Source organism: Varroa destructor, unplaced genomic scaffold, assembly GCF_002443255.2.
Source record: "Varroa destructor unplaced genomic scaffold, Vdes_3.0 BEIS01000007.1, whole genome shotgun sequence".
In the NCBI taxonomy this organism is placed as follows: domain Eukaryota; kingdom Metazoa; phylum Arthropoda; class Arachnida; order Mesostigmata; family Varroidae; genus Varroa; species Varroa destructor.
The window spans coordinates 38,488,793-38,513,800 of record NW_019211460.1 but is presented as its reverse complement, the minus strand read 5'-3'; the positions used below and the strand labels follow the sequence as shown (position 1 = coordinate 38,513,800).

Genomic DNA, 25,008 nt, shown 5'->3' with positions numbered 1-25,008 from the left:
TTCCTTCATCGATTATCTCAACAATCTAGAGCAATCTATTTGAAAACGTTATTTATTTTACCGCTTTCATTTTTGTCTTTTTTAATATTACAATAATTAAAGTATTTATTCATCTTATTTACTCTATCTTCTTTTCTTCCTTTATAACAGCGTCAGGGTTTGTGGTCAAGCAAAACGATTTCCCTGTTCGGATCGCTCTACCACGAGAACAGAGGGACGTCCTCCGACCATAATGGCAGCACACGTACCCATTTTCAGAACACGAGTAAGTACCATTCAATTGAATGACAGGCTAGAAATGCCAACCTGTCAACTATCAACATCTACTACTAAACGATCATCTATATCGCATTAAAACCACCGATATCACTTAATCCACCGTGATGGTCGCCCTCTTGTAACAGTTATCACGAGCTTGCTTTAAAGATAGCGACCTCCGCATCAGGAGAGCTTACACCGATGATCAGCAGAACAAATGACGAATGGAAAAAGTGTCTGGAAGGGTGATATACATGGATTTACGTAAGAGTTACACTTCGAATGCTCCATCGTTAGTGTAGTGAGGTTTAAGGTGACATGATAAGCATACTTTCCAGAAGGATAGAGGCATTATACAACGCCTGGGTCCGTGTTACGCATGCCGCTAGCATCGTGGCGCCCTCCTGTGGAACAAACAAACAACAAATGGAGCTGGTTACCTTAGTAACATAACGCGCAGTGCGCTAATTGCTAAATATAGGTATTCGATATACCTAACAGATTATATGAAAAATATAATTCCAGTTTTGCGAAAGTTTTGTGTCGCTGGAAATAGTTCAATGGATAGCCGGCCATATCTAAAGTAACACTTACCGGTCTCAATACCAGACGTAAAGCTCGAAACATTTATTTATGTTTAGGTCGTAAATAGCTTCTTGAGAAGCTATTTACGGCCGGACGCTCAAAACAAATCGACAAAGGCAGCTATGGAATTCACCAGTATTATCTCACTAAAGTGCTAGTAGTAGTAATACTGCTGTTTTTGAGATGACCGGGTTCAGTACCGTATGAACTATACGTGTGTCAGTACGACTGATGGCGATAAAAGTACTGACGATAAGCCAATGTACAATTATGAAGCACTAAACCAACAATAATAGTTTATTTAGTAAAGATTCCCCATTCCCATTAATACCAGCTGTCGCGATGACTATGAGTAGAGCTTCGCCTGTTGCTTTGATGTCTGTGCCCATTTCAAGCGATAACGACCACACTGCAGGTTGTGATGATGACGGTAATAGCAAAGGTACGATCATCCAATACACGATTACCTCTGGCCGACCGCCATTACGAAACCTTCCCGAAGGAAGCTGCTGGTAAGCACGTTTTTCTAATTTGCATCCTTCACGCGGATGACACTATTCAAAAGGGATTAGATTTAGGCTACACATATTAACGGCACCCTTTTATCATGATTAAATTTGTTCACCACGTATCTCCGCAGTATAGTCTTCGCTATGCGGTATGGTACCTGGTATGCCATAACCATAAAAAGCGGTTTTGCGAACACGAACTAACGAATTGGCAAATGTAAGCATTTCGGGCGTTGCACGTCTAAAACCTTGCGTAACATCTAATAAGTTAGGCCACGCTGTGTTCCACCTCACGACAAAAAGAACTGTGAAGCCCGGCAACCAGTTGTTGTGCCTTTGAAAAATCCCCTGATAAATACAAACACGTCATTCAAGATTAAGTATATTAGAATGGCATGAACGCTTTCGAATTTCTCGCGATGAGACCTCTTCACTTCGCTTTAGCACAAATTTCACTTCCAGTCACTGGCTGGGGGGCTAAGGTTTAAAGGGGCATGCGGTCTTTTTTCTGTTCTATCGTACGTGGAATGCTATATTGCACCTGGACTCCAATTTATCCTGAAGGCTGCTGAGCAATTTTAATTTGGGAATATGTGGAAGTGGACCCGCCACATTGTCTCTCTGTATGTTCTACACGATAGTCGATCTTCACTTCGGCGTGTATGTTTAATATAGCTACACACGATTCATTGGAATATGCTGGATGCTAGCGCATGCTTTTCCCGTACTTACCCCATAGATTTCTTTGCTAGCGCCACTAGTGGCGGTCGGTGTTGTTGTATTAGAAGACATATCACTTTTGTTTGTCATCGGGGCTGTGGTCAACAGTAGAGGCAAGTGCAGATGGGGTTGTGAAGGAAAGCAGCGCAAAGCAGCTTCACGTTGACTCTCGGCAACCTAAATGGCAACAGGAGCATGACGATAAAGGTTGCACAGGAATACAAAGAAACGCAGAATGAAAAAATAATAAAAGAGAACACAAAACCAAGATAAAACATACATTGTTACTCCTTCGACGATAACAAATTAAATAGCATAATTTTATGAACCACTCCACTAGAGTGAATATTGTTGTGACCGGTGAGCGACAATTAGAGTAGCATTTGCAGATACAAGTGTATATATATATACTTTAACTGCAGCCAATAAGGTGCACGTAAATTATGAGGCTCGAGAACTGAAGCTGGGTACGTAAAAGAGGCTGAACTATTTTTCCTTTTTACGCTGCCCTAAACATCAAAAACTAGATGCTGGCTCTATTTTCTAAAGAAACTGTAGGATATTTACATAAGGCCACTTTAGCACGATGGAGATCCTATTCGTAGAAGGCGGGCAGCTATTTCCTCCACGCGAGCCCTTCGCGTGGTGGTCCGGATATAGATTGGAAACAAATAAAAAATGACTGGTCCTGAAGGCCTTCTGAATTTGTACAATTTAATATCACGACGATCAGTGGATTTTCTCAAAATACGTCTCTAATGTTTATCCTTTTTTTATTATGGTTGATGGATAAACTCTTTGCCAAAATGAACAACCAAGGTGAGCAGAAGCCGCATTATGCTTCTCTCACGTCTTCTAAACGAACGTAATAGAGATACACAACGCGTTTTCCGTTATTAGCTACCGAAGCGAAGAATGCTTTTTCGTCCATGCCATGCCCAGACAAATAGGAGCTAAGCTGCTGAAGGACCCATATGGGCGAGGACCAAAAAGTGGGAGATCTAGAAAACTACTACAGTTATACGTAATATTTATCTTTAGCATTGCTGAGCTCAATAATGATATTTTGGTTAGTCGTCATGTTCAGAGACAACGTTAGTATATATTTATTTTGAGTTCATCCGTCTTTACCATCCGCGCTGTTTCTGGACTACATTACGACCGATCGAGTTATCATTTAAAATTTAGATTTATTAGCCTATTGTCATTTTTTTTTTTACTGTTACGTAGTTTTAACGTACTTTGACTAATCGCGATCAGCGGTCAATAAAGATGGTTCTCGATCTATGTGTGGCAACATTTTCGACTCCTCTTACTAATGAATTTTCGAAGCATTTCACAGCTACATGCTTCTATATCATATGCAGCCTTTCGAACTAGTATGTGAAGAGAATCAGCGCTAGCATCTGGAAGATGGATTCACGTAGATACCTCGGTAAATTATTTAGAAGCGGCTGTCCTAGATCTAGGGACGGGGACATGTGCGGGTTTCGAACGTAATCACTGCGGACGTCCACGTAGCGACCTAAGCACTATAAGTTAATTCGTCTCAATACTCCAATGATCGACAGCCCACAGCCCCCTCTTTTTTTCCGCCGTCTTGTTCCGTTCCGCTTTTCAGCCCCAAAGCCTCCCCACAGCCAAGCTTCGTCCCACTCGCCATTTATCCTCGTTCAAAAATCACGCGCAAAAATAACCAATGTCGCGACCAGGCGTTTGACAATGCAATATGTATTCCCTTTGTTTTTATGAGTGCCAAATAGAGATAGGCTCCCATCGATATTGACTACTACATCGCGATACTAGGACCTCTAGCCTGCAACAGCAGTAGTAACAACGCTAGCAGCAGCCGCCATAGTCCACAGTGGTTGAAGTCGACGTCTATACTCAATTTACCGATGTTAGGTTTTCACTGACCCTGACATTATGGAACAACAAGAGAATGCAAAAAATCTACTCGCTCGTAAAATGGGGATGATAAATCTGTTATGCGAACGGTTGGCTCAATGTCATAAAGCGTGTGTTTCGCGCTGTCTGCGCAGGGGCAAGTGTTTGATGGTTGTGAGCGGAAACTGTGAGAGCCGATCGAAAAATGCAAATAGCCAACTGGGGGGCCGCCGCTCGAACGCTGGGGCTAGCAGCAGAGAAGCGCGTTCACCGAAGTAGTACTTGATACAAACATCGCATACTGCTGCACATACTCGTATTAAGGCGCCGCTCATAAACGAACTAGAATCAACCGAGGTTGTTTCAGTCGCACTTCAACGAGCCCATGAAGGGAGTTGGCGGAGATTGAGCTAAATGATACAAAGGTAAAAATAAGCTTTGGTTAGTAGCAGTGACATGTTTCACGACTGCACACGACGATCGTCCGTGTATTTACGCAGCGAGACTTTAGCATAATTACGCATGTGTTAGGGCGTACTTAATTACTACGCTGTAAATAAACAAAATAAGACACTGCATGTTGAACGCCATAAACACAATTAGCTGAAGTTTCCTGATGCGTGAATGTTACTGCAATTTCTACCCATGTCCTCATACACTGAGCGACGATCAAGCCGCAATGATAGTACTAGCTATTTACGGCACATTTGGACGGTATAATAATAAGTACGGTTGATCACCTATACTATACGCTTCAATAGCCTACTTTGCCTTGTAAAACAATTATAATCACGGACCCAGTGTGCTTCTAGGCTGACGTTTCAACATCTAATGTTTGCGATTCCTGGAATGGTGCTACTATGAATTACGGTAATGCTATTCTACAAATATGCTGCACTCATATATTCATTCGCAGTCATATTGCAGTCTCACGATTTCATTTTCTATCTTATACTCCGTCATTGCTCCATGTAGTAAAGATGCCCATGCCCGGCCATAATAGGCTTGAACTAAGAGGACGAAAGGAAGTTATGGTTATTTAAAGGTTCTACAAGAAGGCTGTAAAAAAAAAATTAAGCACAAAAGTGTGTCATTGCACCTATTTATACAAATAGATCTAAACGGTTAGGAACCTTTTTTTTCTTAACTATTTATTATTCGATAATTTTTTTGTGCGCTATTGACGTTTAAATTGCAAAGAAATAATAATCTATTATTTATTATTATTATTATAGATTATTATTTATCCATCTATGTATTAATAAATAGTTTACTTCAAGAAAATTACTTCATTTCCTTCTAGTTATTACTGAAGTGTTCTCTACAAACATTACACTTCACTCTATGTTCCAGCAGTCCTTTAGAATTAGCTGATGCGGTATTTAATCCAAGTGGAACGACCGCATGTGGTAGAATATTTTATAATGGCTGCTGCTAGTTTCGACTAACCAAGCGAATGACCTATCGGCGACGGTGTTTTTTCAACAAATACACGTTTAATCTACAAACAATGAACGTTTGCCTCACTCAGCCACTTCTACGTTACACTCTTAGGAGGGTAATCTTATCCCCTTTTATGGGTGACCCTTACCATCTTTCCATGCACGTGTTCAATCTGTCTATTTTTAGCGAGGTGCTATAGAGAACATTTCGTTAAGAAACGTACCTGAAAGGTGGGTAAATTAACTGCGCTCTTTGATAGAAATACCTTGTCAAGAAAGAGACCCATAACGGCTGGTGGCAAATATCGCGCGTTCCTGCCGATGTTGTTATTGTGACCGTTCGCGCTGTTGTTTCCGTCAATGCTTCGCAGCGGCTTCACAGCAAGACTCGGCATACTTTTCTTAATAATAAGGATTCAAGGTATATGTTTACAATTGTGAAAGCTTGTTACTCAACGCATCGAAGGTACTCGATTCCGGTAAAGATACGACATGAAGCCACTCATTTTAATGATATCGAAAAGTGAAATAAATAAACGATCACTGAAATTCTTCCACGGGTTTGTTTTCTGTCCTTGATAGAAATGACGCAAAATTAGCTATATACGACACAGAGAAACAATGTTTGAAGGAAAATACGCGCTCGAGTGGCGCGCCCAGCATAATTACTTCAGCTTCTCTGCTTCCCGTTGCAACACGTAGATCTCGTGAAGTGTATAATGGGTCAAAAATCACTGGCGTCCGATCTAGTCCAAAGTTTGTACCGTGACTGTGTTGATCACCAGGAGTTTAACCCAAACTTAAACCAACTGGCGCTAAAAGACCGATCTAGGTGCTCTCCCTTTCCTGTGGGGGAGAGTAGGTGGACTACAGCGCGCCAATGCTTCTCTGGTGCCAGCAGCGACACGAGTTGTTCCGCGGAGGTACACATCAAATATAAACGATTCTATGTCTATTACTGCGTAAAGTTCACAATATGCCACTTCATCACCACTGCATTTGGCCAACGCCATGAATATGATAGAGTAGTAAACAACTCATAAACAAATGAGCCCAAGCCAAGTGCATGAAAGCTGGTTAGTGATAAACGATGCATGCCGACACTGGGATACTTCAGGTCCACAGCTCTCTGGAATGTAATAAAAATTCATTTATGCTGTCGTATAATTGACGATACGAAAGAACTGTCGTAAATATGGCTGGCAAACGTAAACGTTGTTGCAAGCATTTGCAACAATCTTTCGATACCAACCTGTGTCTATTTTTGACACAATTTGGTCTTCGACCATGTTCATGTGCTATCATCCATCAGTTATGTAGCAGAATGACCGCAAATTTAGGCGCTGAATTTTTGTAAAATATCCACATACCGATACGAGCAGTGAAGACATAATAAATTTCACAGGCCTCAAAGTATGTTCATAACATTATCTAATCCCATCACACATAAGGTCAATGATAGCATTTCCTCTCTAAATGAGAGTGTGTTACTCGCATTTTTTTTTTTCTTTTTTTCGCATGCAGTTATACAAACTAAACTGCATTTTCTTCAGATATTAACAAAATCTAATGAAGAGCTGCATCGAAAGAAAGACTTAGTACAGCTATGACAAAAGATAGTTGGGCCATTCTGGGCTGCCTACTTTACGGTTGGTTGAGAGGAATAATCAGAGGCTAAGCAGGCACATGCTCCCATCTTAGAATATGCTATGGTGTTAGCGATATGCTAGTGAGAGTTCTGCTTTTTTAATCAAACCAACCTTTCATCATCCAAACGTTTTCAGTCTGCCTAACGGCCTGCAGAAACGCAGATGTCTTTCGTCAATCCACGTTGGAAATTTGGGTGGTTTTTCCATACACACAAGCACTGGATCCTCACAACAGGATAATCAATGAACGATTACTGAGACCTTGCAATTCATATGAAACACGTCTAATATATATATATATATATCAGAATAATGATGGGTGACATAAGCAAGCTTTTCGAACTTTCTTTGCAATCTTGGTTCATCTATAATCGAAGTGTACACTATTATTTTTCTTCTGCTGCTGTACAAGTATGGGGTACGAAAGCACATGAAGTTTCCATGGGCAGCTTTGGTGCTGTAGTGGTATGGTGGACGACAGTAAATCTTCAACTTCAACTCTTACATTTCTGGTAAGGATTGTTGCGGTATGAGGTGAAGATTTGTCGTGCAATAAGAGTGATTTATCTTTACTCACGAATTGACCATTATTTCCCCTAACGTTCAGCCGTAACTCAAGTTGCTATAAATAAAATCTGCACAGGATTATCCATAAGCTACTCTTTTTATACAGTTACTTAGAATGATGCTCCATTGATTCAACTGAATTGACCCTATTCGATTATTATAGAATGTCCATGTTTTATCACAAATCATTATTCGATATAAGAATGGATCGTTGTCTTGGTCTGCAAGCAAAAATGAGCCAGCACTTCTACGTCTTTGTATAGGATCCTCGACCAAATCCCGCGGCATTCACTCGTTAAAATACGTACCTGGTTATTTTAAGCGCAGTAAACAAATTACCCCAAACCAATAGCCATACATTTTAAGATGGGTCGACTTTCGCCGTTATTCTTAAGCCTGAGTTTTCACATTTTTTAATTAACGGCCTACGGTGTTTTTACTAATAAAAACCTTATCGATCACAAAGTTCCTGCAGAGAGCTGTCTGCTCGAAACTGGAACTCATAAATCGAGACGCAATCGAGAGTTTTCCAATTCTTCATGGCTCGCCACAACTTGCATGGTAAAAATCCGACACAATTGAGCACATGCTTACAGATTTAAAAAATAATCATGTATCTCGAATGTGGAACATCGTCTCGCAAGATTTAGTATTGCCATAAAATACCTTTATCTTCACAAATATGAGATTGCGTTTTATCAGATAGACTCTCACATTCAGACCCTTAGTCCCGTACACAGAGAACAACCTATGGGTCACAAGGGAAGTCGACTATTCTCTCGCTTTTCTCACGAAAGCAGCACAGCAAATTATCCATCTGCGGCAGCGAACAGCTAACGCTCATTCATTTCTCTGTTACATCTGTCGCAGCGGAAGAACCCCCTACTCTAAATCCAAATGGATATGTACATTCGAACCTTCGAGCCTGCCTTTGTCGTCTATAAGACGCCGTGTGAAGTTGGGACGGCGAAAGAGAATCGTCGGCCGGATAAGCCAGATCATGACAGGGCAGGCATAATGGCTACTTTCGAGCGTTGCCACCAACGACAACATGAGTGTGCATTGTATCCATAATTGCGAGGAAAAAAGACTGAAAGAAGGCGACAAGGAATAGGAACAGAGGATGTGAAAAACGCAAACAAAGGTAATGAAAATGAACGACAGTAAATTTTCTAGTATAAACAAGAAAAAAGGACAATGAGCCAATTTTGTCCCTTCCTATCATGGCTGGTACTGCTGCTTCGAGCCTATCATGCGTAGCTTAGGTTCTGTGACCTTGCTGCAGAAATAAGGAAAAAATTAGTTTTCAGCGAATTCGTGGATGCGTACCCACTCGCCACGAGCCTGGGCTGCCATCTTCATGACAGGGAGATATCTGTACTTACACCGCATGCTCTAAAGCAATCTTTCGCAGCGCCATTGCCACGTACGTCAACATTTTCTAAAATTTAAGCATATCTAAAACGACTGTCATCACGCTCCGCGAAGCACGTGAATGAGCGGAAATCAGTGATTGATCCTACTGCAGGTCGAAGCTGCTAGGCTGCCTTATAGATACGGAAGAGCTAGGATAAAGAATGGAAAATATGGATAACGTCGAACGAGAACTGGACAATAAAATAACGAGTGCAATAAAGAAAATATTTGAGACGAATGGAAAATTTGTTGTTTGTTTGTTTGTTTTGCATGCACGTGGCGAAACAACCTCTCCGAAGGAAGTTAAACTACTGCAAAGAATTAAAGTTCAAAGTAAGTAAGCCGAATCACATATAAATGACAAGATCAAACAAAGAGTTAATGCCAGTGGAATACGGCGTCATGAACTTTTCTCATAAGTGAATAACTTGATACAGGAGGACAAGCGAGCTTCTAGAAAGACAGTCGGAATTTTTATTTCGAACTGAAGATCGTCGCACCCATTGCTCCAGTTTCTACAATATATGTAATCTCATAGTCCGGTTCTAGGGTTAGCTAAGGCACTGCCTCACCCTCTATGTTCGATTATGCATTATCCATGTTTAAACTCTCGCCGCGAATGTTCAAACACGAAAACTCGAGCCCTGTGCAAGCTCTGTTGAGCGATACGTGACCTCCAAATGGGCATACTATTTATGATATGCCCATACGTCTGCGGCGAGTCGCATTTTGTATCCGATAGGAATACTCAACAGCGACTACTGACCGCCCCAGTCATTGTCCCGTAAATAAACAGATGCCGAAGACAACATTATACAGGGACTATGCGAACACTTAACTACAAACGATTTAGTGTAAAAAAAAATACAAACACAAGCCCTACAATGCAATAATTTTTCCAATAACAGCGTTGTGTCTCTCGTACTTTCTATAAGCAATAGCCACGTCGTGTGCGAGCAATGATGTTTGTTTATCTTCATATAGGTTAAATATTTCAATTGTCTAGCCACCAGCTCCGTAAATACGTACGTGCGTGCGTGCGTGCGTGCGTACGTACGTACGTACGTACGTACGTACGCGTGCTATACAATTTGCTGGGCACGGCATAAAAGTAACTCTTGGTGAAATACAGACAGCCTCAACGCCGGATGACTATTAGTCCGGTATTTGTTTTATAGATGATAGAAGCCTAAGTGTTAAGGCATAACTCTTACAGAGAAGACTTTACGCCGCAGCTACTTGAATCACTGCGACGACACGCACAAAAGCAATAGTGAATAACGTTAGATGTTTCGAGCGGTGAAGAGTAAACACTGATTCCGGTATAGATCATCTAAGGATAAATCTTCCTTCCTGCGATCATTGCTGGCGGCTACGGCCCAGGACGTTGATAGATACAAATGGAATGCTTACGTATCCTATTCATTACGCTCTACTTAGAGGTGTTCTGCGCGGGACGCCGATCGAAATCACAAGGCCTCAAAAGGGCTTTTTGAAAAAGTTTAGGTCGACGTTCAGGTAATTTCAGCGGACTATGCTCGAAAAAGAAAAAAAAAAAACTACTTACTAAAATACGATAATCCATACAAAAATGCAAATGTTCATATTATAGCATTGTGTCCAGCAGGACATATGAGAGTAACAGGTAAGCCCCGCTAATTACCAAAGCGTAGATATGCTAGACTTGCATATGTAGAACATAGAATACTTACAACATTAGAATTAAACGTGATCACTCTCTGTGGAAGACACCTTATTGCAAGGAGGTTTGCACTATGACACGACCGAGTCACCGTGTCACTCACCATCAATGAACATAGCTGAAATATTACAGGAGATCATTCAAGGTTCTAATGTTATATTAGTTCGGTTTGTGTGGCGACTCGGATATTTTACTGAGACAAAACCAGTAACCCAAATAGGATCATTAGCTCGACACGTACTGCGTTTGTTACGCTATGCAGAGATACTTTACGTTCGCGTAACGTCGACCTCCCTTGATCAAATTAAGACGACCAGTTAACGTTTAGCAGGAACACGTCGCCAGCACGAGTTGTCGAATCATTTTGTACAAATCTAAGAATAGCTGAGATGGAGGTTTTGGCCGGAAACTTTTATTGGGGTGGTGTCTGCTATCTGCTAGAGGCACATGATACACTCGGCCCCTCGCCCAGGACAACAACAACTATTCAGTCATTAATGGACTCACGTTGTGTAAGGGCAATATAGAGTTTTGTGAATACTCTGATTATTGGGTGGGTAAACTATGGCCGTTATGATTGGGTGTGTGAAGAAAAATCAATTGTAAGAATTCTATTCACAAAGATGAGTTCATCGTCTCACAGTTTGTAACGTAAAACCCTTCGTGTACCTTATTTTGGTCCGCACTCTTTGAAATTGCATTACAAACAATTGCGAGATCCCCAAGAGTTCGCAGAGCGCAGTCTTCGATCAACAACTCCTGCAATGAAAACGTCGAAAAGAACACGCATACTAAATAAGAGTGCATTTAAATAAACATCCTTTTTTTTATTTCTTATGTCAATTTTTTCTAAAGTTAATCTTGTCGCATATCATCCAACATGAGGGCCACTAGAGATTGGCACAGAACTGTTCGAAGAGTATCACTAGGCCTCCTAATAAAAATGTACCCCATATGGTCCGTATTGTCCATATGGTCCATAACCGATCCGATTTAACACTGTCCACTCATGATAATTTAAAAATTACTCAAGGAGCGTCCTTCGAGAATTGAACACCGTCTATGACCCGTCAGCAACACCAAACCTAATGATCCATTACAACAAGCTTGTAAAAGCCTATTCGACTAGCTCCTAAACTCTACTCGATGGTTACCATATAAATCCGATTCATTTGACCAGATTTATGTGGGCCTTTCCTTAGGCAAGAGAAGTTAATGGTGTTGCGTGGGGTTTTCTTATTAGGTTCCGTTAAGCGTGAATTTGTTTCCCGCCATTTTTTTAAATTCCTTCTCTTGATAACAATATTGTTTGAAATTGCGCTGCGTCTAGAAAGATACCAGTATGTATATATTAAAACGATGCCTATGACGCGTCGTATTATTCAATAACCGCATGTAGCCTAGTCAGACATGAGATTGGATAACTAAAATTAGCTCTATCGCTGCGCGAGGCCTAAAGCCGCAACATATTACAATCGTTTCATACTGTCAGTTGGTTAGGGATGAACTAATAGAGTGGTGCATGCTAATTTTTTGTGCAGCTGCACTTTTTACAGACAGATAACTTGTGATAGCATACCGTAAGGTTGGGCAGTACTTGTAGCAGCGAGAACAGGGTATCTCCGCTGGTTAGCAGGGAACAGTGGAGCACAAGCGTCTGCACTCGGTCGTACAACACGACTGGGGACACGAGGGCCGACAGCAACGCCGCGGGGCCCCACAAAGACAACTTTTCGTATTCATTATCTACATGGAGCAACTGGAAGGCGGCGAGGTCGCAGATCCTGTGCGTCAGCTCTTCGAGTATGGTCGCTCGATCACATGAGTACCGCGTACCGGAGCTGCAGTCGGCAACAATGGACAAGTGAAACGGGAAATGAGCACAGAGCAGAACAACAACGGGCAATTTTTAGGTTACTGTGGATTTTGCGTTTCGTGTTAAGTAATCGCTTACTCCTTTTCTAGCGGCTAACACATTACTATACTATGTTCAACCTACTATATGTATTGTTTGGCTGCCAGCGGCTTGGATGGCCAAATCTCCGGCTGGGAAAGCCATAAATCGGTGATTCACGCGCGATTAAATAGAGACGAGATATTATTTGATTGGTTAGAAAGTGGTGTCCGTTTTTGAGATCGTTATCCTGGTCAAATACGTTGCTACGAAATCCGTTGGCGCGGGATACGGAAAATACGGTAGCGGGTGTAGAGGAATCTCCCACGGTCAACTCTTGCAAAACAGCTGTATTTAACTATGTGTGGCCTAATACTGTTATGTAGAAGGATGAGTTTGATTATTTTTAACGCGTAGCCTCTTGGGGTTGGCGCGGCTGGCTCGCATGTCGATCTTTGTTGTCCGCCTTGTTCGTCTCAAGCATCACCCGGTGTATAAGCCGCCTCTAGTCCTACCACACGCAAACCATTGCATTTTTTAAAATAGAGATTTACCTTACATCACGGCTTCGTGAGTAATGCAATTCGCGTGAGCCAATTTATTATAATTGTTAACTCTGACTTTGGCGTATCTCCTCGGGCTACCCGTTGTCTCCCGTGGTTTATATGCACGCAGAGGTCGCTGTACTCTTCATAAACCTCAGTGAATGTAGCTGCAAATTGCCCAATGCCGACGAGGTTTTGAGAAACTTCCGGAAATGTTTGCGTCTTCGTTCAGTTTATTCTGGCGTATCTGGACTGCTAGGTTTGTGATTCAAGATGTCTGACAATAGTTTATTATTAGTGCCTCGTATTTGCACATCGTTAACGACGTGCCTGCGTAGTTGATGGTCGATGAAAGCAAGGTTCATGCCCTAAATTCAAAATGCCATCCTTTCAGGTACGAAATCGACAGCGCCAGTGGTACGAATGCTTGTGTCTGCTTCCATAGACTCTTAATTTTGGGTAATAGGCGTCAAACACGTACGTAGAATTTCGTTTATCTTTTGATGCTAGTGATGGTACATAGAAATAAATAGACAGTGGAGAAATAAAGAGGAGGATAACGCTGAAAAACTTCCATCATCGCTTTTCTACCAACAAACTGTGTGTATTACTAATCGTAAGTAATAAAATATATGCTATTATACGTAGTATTACCGTAGATGGCTGATTTAGGCAACGAGCATGATGTCAATCATAGGTTATGGCTCCAGGTACAGGTCGCTAATATTTTTCAGAGGTCGTCTGACTTTAGTAACTTGCAGAAGAGAAAAATGTTTGTGGTCAGGCATTCGATGGTCTAGTTGGACATAATCTGGTAATGATATTCCCAACTACGATCATACTGCTGTGCTAGCTGGTGCTTAACTTAGCAAAATTTACATTGTCTACGCCATTTGTGCAATGTTCGGTGACTATTTAAAATCGAATAGAAAAGAAACGCCTATTTGGCATGTGCTTATATAGTATAGTATTATGGATCGTGTTCATATTACGAAAGCACAATCATCGTGCTTTAGGATGGATCTAAAGTACGTGTCTAAATCCCAACATTGATAATATTCAACCAAAAATCGGAGCCGCTAGAAATTTTTAATTACGGTACATTTAGTTAGAGAAGGTTTTCGTGAAACTTGAAGTGTTTCCCATTCGGCCCCTACGGAGACGGAGGTGCGTTCGCTGCTATGTTGAAACAAGATGTTTGTTTCGATCTGTTATTTCTACGCATTTTACGTTTCTTGAACGCGGATCTTTGAAACAGAGCGGAGAAGCAGTCCAGCGTTATTACCGTTCGGTATCTCTAACGGGCACAGCGCTATTGTCTGCAGCTTTCAGCAAGAATGATCCGAGCGATGGTTGAACTCATCATGGAACTGCGATACCCTATATTTCCTTAAGGTTTACCGCGTCATGTTCATATAAAACGAAACCTATTTAGCTTTTGGCCATTTGTGGGATGAGTTAGCTTACTTTTGATTTGTAATATCGCCACGAGAAGAAGTGTCTTGTAGATCTAGTTTGTGAAATCATCAACTCAATTTTCATCTGAACTTTGTTTACAATTTTCCTCTAATCGACTAACTTTTTGCTATAGAAAACTGTAATAGGGTTTGTAATAGTGGGTTAGCAGAATCGGCTCACTATTTTTAAAAAATATTTAAGAATAGTTCTACGCAACTTAGTTCTATGCTTGCCCCTCTAGATGTTGATAGCCCTTAACAATGAGCCCAGAAATCTAAAATCTGCTAGCAAAGTTTGCGGAAAACTTTTACTAAAGAAAATAAAAATTCTTCAAGCAGCCTATGGCTTTCTTAGCTTTACAAGCTAGCTGCGTCAAATTGCGTCTTGCAGATGGTTAACAAGGCGTCTGCTAGGGATTAGTATGCTTAAATTTAATACCATATATCGGAAACAACTTCGATATCTAGGCTGGATAATATAAACCGGCACGTCTGAAATAAATCGATGTACGTACGTGAAGAAAATCAATAATAGTAGTAGAGATAACCTTCATTTGTTGAATTCGTGTGGCGGCAGGCTGTGGATAAAGAAGAATGAAAAAATACACTAAAAAAAAAGGACAAAAAACGTTTAGTAAAGAAACACACTCTGTAATAGCGACAAACTATCAACGGCTATGAACGCAGTGTTCTTGGTGTCTCCAAATCCAGTGAACACGGTCCAACTTTCGAAAATACATACTTGCCTGCTAGGTTACTTGGGTTTATCTTTTTTTGCGTCATCACAAATTAGAGGTTCATTCAGAGACGAAATAGACGATCGACTCGACCTATTACGTTCATTGCTGAGTAAAAGTCGAGGTACCAGTAGGTAAATAGACCGTTGCCTCCGGCGATGAAAGCTTAAGTAGGCGCTCTAGTTTTACTGATTTGGTTCTTTGGTGTCTATGATTATTAGCACTATAGGACCACTTTATCGCTTGTTTTCGATGCGATCTAGAATATATGTATGTATGTATGTATGTATGTATGTTTATTATGAAGCATTAAAACGTTGATTGGAGGCTGACAAGGGCTTATGTACGCTAACTGTGCCTAAACTAGCGGTTACATATTCCGTATAGGCTGCATAAGACATGTAGATTTACTTAACAATTAAAAGGGATCTCTAAAGGGGAATCTAAAGGGGATAAAGGGGAAATCTTCGATGCCATTGTTAAAGTAAGTAATGATTCTATTCATAGAGGTCTCGTCTTACATGTCATACACAACTGCACTGGGTCGTGTCGTTAGCTGTTAGGTCTAGATGAAAGATCAGTAAAGCACGTCGAAAATGTCGTTTTCCACCATTTGAAGTCTGGACTTGGAGCAAAAGGAGAACTTAGAACATTTTAAAGAAGATCCCTCTGTGCAAAATGGGAGCCGAATGTTTCAGTGGGGATCTATGTAGAGGTCAATTCACAATCTTGGCGAACTGAGTGGAGACGCAATATATATTCCTGTACCTGAAGTGGACATTGTAGCGTGAAAGTAGCCAAAAACCGAGTGCGGTATTCGCCTATGCGGCAATAGGGTTTAGGACCTCTTTTGATGTAATTTTGTACGTTGTTTTCAGGCTGGTAATGATTTCTGGCTCATCAAAGTTTTCACAAACTCAGAGCTATCTCATCAGCTTGGTATCATCTATCCAATGCGGTAATACCCTAATCGCGGTAGTAGTGAACTCTAGAGTGCTCGTTTTAAAGATCTAAATACACGGCTGTAATATTGCCGTTACATGCTAGGGTATTTAGAACAAAAAAGCTATTCTGGATTATAGCCCATGCGTGCAGAGGGGTAATACCCCAAGCTGAACACAGTTACCACTAAAAGATAGAGGGTCAAGTCGTTTTCCCTGGGCTATCATTCTTCATTCAATTGGATGGTCCCTTCTTGACATAATACAGCTGCGGTACTTAGGCAAACGGGAATCCGTATTAAAGTATCGCTAAGAACATGAAATTGCAAGTCACGAGTGAGATCCTTTAGTAAACGGAGAAAGGTCGAACTGTGTCAAGCGATCTGACAAGATTCTGACTCGTTAAGTTTCCTCTTGCTCCGCAATTTACTACCTAATGTCTGTTGACACACTTCGTAAGTTGTGCCATATGGACATATGGCAGCAGCCACGGTTACTACTTACGTCAAAAACTTCTATGGCAAAGGAGTCGGAAGGTTCTTTAGGTAGATTACGATTAAGAGAATTTTTACCGGTGCCTGCAGTCCTGACAGACGTTTAGTATTTTCTGGCCGGAAAGATAGAGGTTGTATAGTAACCTAATTAATATTTGGTTGTATATTTTAGTGGGAGACTTGTTGTTATTGTTGTCAGAGAATCTAACAACAACTCACCTCACAGTCTAGGCACATGCGAAGCCATTTGGTACGCAGCGTTTAGGTACACTAGCGGAACATAGCAAAGCTATTAACGGCGGATATGGAGAATTTAGCCCGGTGATTAACACATGAAAGTCGATCTATCTCAAACATTATACTGCATCAATCTCAAAGCCTTAACGCATCATTCTCGATTTCCTGTGCCTACCTAACATGGTAAAGCCGTTTGTAAGTACCTGGCTCTGCTGGTAGCTGAAAGAGGTGTACTGTGGTTTGTCGTCGGCGTCGTCTGCGCGTGCGGCTCGCCAGAACCTCCGCCACCTCCAGGCGTTGGCATCACAACTTCGCAACGCATCTCGGCTTCGCTATGAACGAATACCCCTATGCCACATCGACGCGCCTGTTCCACCTCGTCAAGCATCCTACAATGCAAGAAATAGTACAAAAACACAATGCAACATGAGAATGACAACAATACGGGAACACGAACAAGGCTCAGCTAGTTATACAGTTACCCATAAGACACGACCCAGACCGAAAAACAAACACACGCAGAGAAGTAGTGCAATTAAGCTCTGGACAAAAGGGCGATACGTTAAGGAATCGTCAGGAATAACGAATGCACGGTACAAAACAGAGCAGGCATAGTCCTAACTTGAGTTCCCTTTCACTGTAATCATATGAGAATGGCACCAAAGCATTGTAACCCTGCTGAAGGAGATAGTCAAAGTTACTCTAAGTAACTTTGACTATTTCCTTCAGCAGCTTGTTCAAAAAATTTACTACCTTTGTTGACTTACAAATGATCTCTTCCGGCTTAGAAGTTTATAGTAAGCCTTATAATAGTGCTTTATAATATTAACTAGCGTTACATGTGGACTAAAGCATACGTTTGCTGATTAGTATGCACGGCAAGAAAACAGGACAGTCTCTAGGCTTCGAGCCTATTCATAACCTAGTCATATATTCTGAAGTATTACACACACCTGACTTTTGTCTAGACTGCCATCTCGATTTGCGCCTTAACAACTTACCTTGTTTTTATTTTTTCTACCTTTGAGAATCAAAAGGTGTTCATATATATATATATATATATATATGGACCGAAATCGCACCATAGCTCCTTTCAGAATATTCAATGTACACTTTAGGAGACATCGAAAGGATTTCACAGGTGACGAGCAATCGGTTTTGCCCATCCACTGCGGACAAAAAGCGTATCTGTTACGTCTCCAAAAACGCATCGTTGTGAACAGCCCGCATTGATAAAGGGTAGCCTCGCAGCTGCTTCGAAAAATGCTTACATACTATATCGACAAATATAACGAATAATTACGGCTTTAAAAGGTAATCGATAGGATTGTGACTAAGACATCGCTCCACTATAGCATTGTTGCCCTACAAAGACGTTTTTAGCGGGCAATTTATACCTAACACGTAAATATTTTCTACCGGTGCGCAGTTTTATTTTTAATTTATCGCAAGCCTATGAAAAACGAACCGGGAAAACTATATGTAGTGTATGCCTATTTGGGAGCGGTAAGGAGAGCTGTCTGCCATTCAGTGTGTTTCTAAGGATTCCTTGGTCTCAGAGATTGTAGGAGTGTTTTTTATACCTTGTACGTATGTGCCGGAATTGAAGTAAGCCATGCCCATACAAATGCGTGAAGGCAAATGAAGCCAATCTGCTTTTACACACTTGACTCACTCGAATTTTAACAGTCGAAATTTGCATGCGAGGCTGTCCATGTAGCACTGACAGCCGCCCTAAGAATTCAGAGCTATCATTATAACCTTGGTAAAGACAAAAGTGCTTCTGCACAAGAGCTGCAAAAATGGTCAGTCTGATCTGTGGAAGGGCCAAAGTGGAAAAAGGCCTATAAGCAAATCTGTGCGTACATGGCAAATAACTGCAAAGACGAAAAAGAAGCATTAGAAGCCATGTTTTACAAATAGCATTGCAAATCAATCAATGCGGATACTTGCGGATGTACATTATTTGCACCGTCCAGCTAACGTCCTTCAACTTGAATGAATCTTATCGGTACCGGTTACAAGCGTTGAAACTGTTGACACAGGTCTGATTTACCATATCCTAGTATTTTTGGTAACTACACGGGCAGATTAACTAGTGTCATATCTATAGCACGTAAAGTTCTAAGCTGAAGTAGCCGCTGGCTTTAGTTATTGCAGTCACCAAGTAGAACGTCTTTAAGTTTCCCTTACAAAGTGCGACCGAATCAATCGTTGGTGTTACAATGACGAAATGGTACTAGCTGATGAAACTACACTGCTAAAACTGGTCATTAGGTAAGCATCGAATCATCTTGGGTATATAATCGTCCTTGAAACTGTCCGTAGATCGCTAGAACCATTGGTACCGAATGGCGTACTATTTATTTGATCTTCGCTCATAATGTACACCACGCCTTATATATTCAGGCGTCGCTTTGAGTTCTTCCAGTTCTCAATAGCTCAGAACATTGTTTTTAGTCATGACGTGAAATATTTCCCGAACTTTACGTTGAGACTAGATGAGCTGGGTTTGGGTTAATTTTTAACTTTCTACGTATGTACAGAAGACCTTCCAAGGACTTTGCAACTCTTAACTTATTAACTATAGTTAATGTGACTAGAGGCTAATCACATCGTTATTAGAATGAGAAAGCTTATTGAAATCTCAGGTGTTGGTGCATTTTTGAACAGCTAGAGCAGACTTGCAAACAGAAAAACTTAATGATAGGTGGGCCTCTACTAAATACGTAAGCTGTTCCGGGGTCCAACGCGTCAGAGCATACGGAAGACTAAACGATTTTTATTCTACATTTCGGTACCGATTACAAGCGTTGAAACTGTTGACACAGGTCTGATTTACCATATCCTAGTATTTTTGGTAACTACACGGGCAGATTAACTCGTATTATATTTATAGCACGTAAAGTTCTAAGCTGAAGTAGCTGCTGGCTTTAATTATAGAGTAGTAGTAGTAGTAGTAGTAACACAAGTTCCTTAAATCCTTTACCTCTAAATTGATTGTTTATTTCTATAATATATTTGCAAATGCTCTTCAAGGTGGGTTGTAGTTCATGCGCAGGACACGAAATTTTATATTAAGTTTAGGTTTCAAAAACGGGAGTTACAAACGACGGTTAAGTAAATAACGAAACTAGGACTCTTCTATGCCTGTATGTTTGTTCTGGGTCACTTTTTTTACCTGTGATCAAGAAATCACTTCGCTTAAGTCGTCACAGGCTCCCACTGCGGTTAACAGCATAATGTAGTCGGCTCGATATGTGATAATATATTTTTTTGGATCTCGTAGCGCTGCAGGCTTCATGCAGCTAGCTTTTTGCATCCTGCGGTACCCATCAGCGGTAGAAAAAGGATTATGTAATAATGCATGCATCCTGCGGTACTCATCAGCGGTAGAAAAAGGATTATGTAATAATGCAAGGTAAGTTGGATATATTTGTAGTCCCCAGCTAAACTGGTACCAAAAACAAAGTGATCGCAATCATGCATTTCGAATAAACTATAGCTAATCGATTATTTGTTCGGTAAATATATTTTAGCAGGTAATTATGTACCTGTTAGGCTCAAGTGCTGTCCACCAGTTTTTGCAGGACAATCGCACTCTTGAAACGGTCTTCTCAAAAAACTCCATTTTTTCAACGAAGATCCGCCGTTGCTCCTCTCGCCGTAACGCCGATCGTATTGATCTTTTCTCCTCATCCTGAAAATTACAGTGAAAATAATCTTTTCCAGAAAATTGTGCAGAGCTCATTTGAAATTTTGTGTCAGTTTGTTTGCGCTAAAGGGATCCTACAGGCCCATTGGTTGTTCTTTTACTCTTGTTCGGCTAGCCGCAAAAAAGATTGGCGGATTTGCTCTCGATACTTGAAAGCCACATTAAATGAGGACATGCAGGTGAGGACGAACTGGAAAATGCTCTAGGCCCAACGTTGTTCAGTCTGGACTCTAAAAAGAACTAGCGAAGTCCCTGGTGAAGTTATCATTGAATATCCGGCAGTTATATAGCGGCTCACAGGAAGTTACCAACGGTGTTGATCTGCGTGATCTAAAACATCATCGCACTCGGGATTAAAATCGGCTATTTCTATTCAATTCTGTAAAATTTAAAGCATCTATACAATGGAAGACTGAAAAACCACGGGGCCATATACAACAAACTATCGAAAAAACTAAAAAAATTCACTTCATTTTGATAAATGAAGTTTATAAATATAGCTCAAAGACTTCGTTCAGAATTAGTACTGCAGCTTTGTTCGTTCCTGTCGTTCTGTTCTAGGTAACAGGTCAATACATGTTACAGGTAAGAGTAACGACGATGTGCGGCAGAACTTATCGACAGATATTATAAAGTTCCTTCTAGTAGTTTGGTTATCCGGCCAGCGGTATAATAAACCATTTTATGTTGTGCGTCACTAATACCGGAGAGCAATGATGATGAGATTTCAAATACGAGGCATCAGTACAACTCGAGTGGGAAGAAGTCACTAATCAAAACGTAATTGAATAAGAAAGAAAGGTCACGCCTGAAGCAAAATCTGTGCAAAAAAGTGGCACGCGATGTTAATGCAAGGAAAGACTTTTTGATTGTTAGATCCTCCTTACGATGCCGTTTTATTGATAGTTCCCACACGGGACTAAAACAGATGGGTGAATCTGCCAACTTCAGCAAGTATGGCGGCCCTTCCTGATTATAAGCTCTTTTGAATATCGTCAGGGGCTCATTTCGAAATCCCCACAGCACAACATCCGTGCTTTGATACCAAGATACTCTAACGTCGTAACAAGACCCATATTTCTCTGCCGCTAAATCAGTATTCGTCGATTATGAAAAAGGTACGGGCTGCCTTACTTTGATTGCGTTCTCACGCGGAAATATCTCTGAGCAAGACGTTGAAGCCAAAATATTAAAGCTTTAGAATACCCACTTTTGGAAGCAACGTTGTGTATTCGTATTCATGTTTATAGCTATTAGACTGTGACGCTGTACAGACTACACTTTATTGGGTAATTTTTTTTTCAAGAACCAAATTATGGCCATGAGCAATAAAGTTCTTCACAACAAAAGCTGGGCTTACCAACTGGATCTATAATGAAGGAGCATTGCCTCAGCGATGGCGCCCTGTACCCGCATTAACACGTCGCATGAGGATGTACGTGGGGAAATACTGAGTACTATAAACGAAACATGCTTACCGTAAAATTGTAGTCGTTAACGAGGAAATAAATCCTCGATAAGTTCTGATTGTGAAAGCAACAAAAGGCTTGCTCTAACATCTACATTCTGTATAATGTCTATAGCCCTACGTAATGCGATCAATAATTTCTAATAGATACGAAATATATATCTTGGCCAGGGACTTCCACAGATTCATATATAGATTATGAATACTAGTGATTAAAACGAACAAAACAAAATTTACAACCAAATAAACAACCAACCGTAGTCGGAGCTTCGTTTTCAGTTATTGAATATCTCTGTCCCCAAAACCGTTCGGCTTAATGGCGGTACTTGTATGAATATGGAAATTCTCCACCTTACCTATATTCACTGTACCATTTTCTTTAACTTTTAAGGGCAAGTGGAAAATTTTCTTGCTACATAGATTACTAATGTGTCTTTAATCTAAATGTTTAATGTTGCCCAATGCAAACTATTTAACAGAGTCGTTTCTCTTATATTCTAGTGAAGTTTATGTCATAGGAAGGGCGTATACTAAATAGAGATGATCAAAACTGTTTTCGCGGCTAAACCTCCTTTCAGTTGACGTATCACCACGGCAACGTACATACGTGTGGGTGTCTCTCATTTTCCTCGCGCCAATTATCAGAATAATAATTTTTTATTCTTTCTTTTATTCAGTAAAAGCAGGTTCACGGTAATTATGGTACGGTGTACCTGTTGTTCCGTTGCGGTTATTCCGTTAACTTATACTTTTAAAAATTACGTTTTTGGTAATTCCACTTTGCTATAGCGACAAACCAGACATGACGCTTGTATTGTGTCGTTTTATCGTCAACTTAAGCGTATGACTATGAAATCGTAACTGATCCACACACGTTCTTACACGTATATATATATACATATATTGTTTGTTGTATATATACTCATTTAAAGGGTTAGAATACTATAAACGCGATTGCTCACCAGCATCCGATTAATGAGCAAAAACAATGTGTGATCGTAAACTACCGTGAATTCGACAGGCTGTTGCTCTGCCTTCGCGAGGCTGAGCGGTCGATTTTTCTGTCATCGTCAGTTTTTCCCGTTCTAATCAACAAAGCAAAGAACAGATGATTCAGCCGTCCATTAGGAGAACAAACAAGAGCCAATGACAAACGCTATTAACTATTTAGTCTCAACTAATAGCCTCGCAAGAATGATTTAAAGCATTTTAGCAAATTCAAGGTTTTTCTTTTTCGTAAAAATCGTATGTGTTTTTGTATATCTTGAGGCAGCAACCCTGCTCGCTTTCAGCCATAGTTAGCCATCCAATATCAGTATCGGCAGGTAAAAAGGTAATGTGTTACTTACGCAGTACTTGCCTTACGACGCAACTATGGAAGTGCTGTTTATTCTAACAGCGGTAACAATAAGTAGAAGCTATTTTGTCAACATAAAAAACTTCAGAAAAAATTTATGAACTTTATAAACAAAATTCATGTCTTAGGTTTCTTTCAGTCTTCTTGTTCCTCGTATCCGATACAAGGATTGCCTTACTTATTTTTCTAACAGAAGACACACAAATTGTTGCAAAAAACTGCTGTTCATTTCACTGTAATAGATATTTGTAATAGAAACATCTTACTATAATTTCTAGTCGTACTATAGATATTTGATATATATTGATATAAAATAATAAAACCGTTTGAACGATCGCAGTAGCTACTTCGGTATCTTGACGCTGAGTCATTATAACATAGCAGAATAGGAAATACAAGAATTCTATTAGGATGGTCCTTTTATAAATGGTGTGCCACATACTTGAGTTCGCTTTTATAGCGTAATAGTTTGCATATGTTCCGTTACTTCAATAGTCTTTAAGTGACAACTCTCCAAAACTTTTAGCCTACCTTAAATATATATATATATATGTAATATTATAGTATGTACTACAGTATTTTTCGTGTACTGATTTCAGCGTATGACTACTTGATTGTGCGCGCCGTATAATAATGTTCCAAAGTACGATTTGTGATAGGGAAAGTACTCGCGTAAAGAGTTCCTCACCCTGTTGGATATCCCATTGGAGTGGGAGAGGAAGACGGGGGAGAGGGAAAGAGGAGAAGAAAAGCAATATGATGTTTTTGTAATTTTTCAGGCGCTCCATAGCCGTTGCGGCTCTTCTAAGCTTCAGTTTCAATTTGCTTACATCCGAATCTTTATAGCGTCACGATCCATGGACGCAGTTTACGACCACACACAAATCTTGCCTTCGATCGACAGGGATGGCATCGCGCGACTTTCTGTTTTGCAGTCTCAAAGGACCGATCCTTCGGCTATGCGTAGTAGAGAGCGTACGAGAGACCTGGGAATGCGGGGTGACCCGTACGAAAGCGGAGGAATGGCCACAGGAAGTTCCACTCTTTTCCATCATTCGCGACTAAGTCTTCTGCTATCTACTAGTCTGTTATTGCTGCGTATGTCTCTCAACCCTCATATCCGCTAAAATCGTCTTTATCAAATCGATCAAACGCATATAGGCGCCATTTTTAACATTGGTGGCCTCCAGTCCCAACATTGGCGATGGCAGGAGCCTCCAAATGACAGTGGTTGATAACGCTGAAGCCAAATAATGCCAACCTGCACCGTCTGTCTGCAGGAGGCAATTCTGGAGCACTGCCAGCTTACAGGCGTATATGTTGTACCGCGATTCGCCTCAATGTAATGTCTCAATGTCCATGCTGTCTCTCCAAGCAGCTGCCGGTACCTCTAGGCTCGCTGGGTTGTTCTCTTCGAGTCGTAGTGGC

At 40.7% G+C, this 25,008-nt stretch overlaps 1 protein-coding gene across 12 annotated transcripts in view; it reads right to left on the bottom strand.

Annotated features, from left to right (window-relative positions):
* The window catches only part of LOC111253802 (uncharacterized), an 87,545-nt gene continuing 62,537 nt past the window's right edge, over positions 1 to 25,008 (bottom strand). For 11 of the 12 annotated variants that reach the window (XM_022813801.2, XM_086975408.1, XM_086975407.1 and 8 more), the window contains 7 exons: positions 20,595 to 20,740; positions 17,244 to 17,429; positions 12,315 to 12,576; positions 11,405 to 11,494; positions 10,746 to 10,853; positions 2,085 to 2,249; positions 1 to 662 (listed from right to left, as the gene is read on the bottom strand). In XM_022813801.2, the coding sequence (XP_022669536.1) occupies positions 567 to 662; positions 2,085 to 2,249; positions 10,746 to 10,853; positions 11,405 to 11,494; positions 12,315 to 12,576; positions 17,244 to 17,429; positions 20,595 to 20,740 (1,053 nt within the window). In that variant the 3' untranslated portion in view covers positions 1 to 566. The remainder of the gene's footprint in view (positions 663 to 2,084; positions 2,250 to 10,745; positions 10,854 to 11,404; positions 11,495 to 12,314; positions 12,577 to 17,243; positions 17,430 to 20,594; positions 20,741 to 25,008) is intronic. The other variant, XM_086975406.1, reaches the window with a different exon arrangement.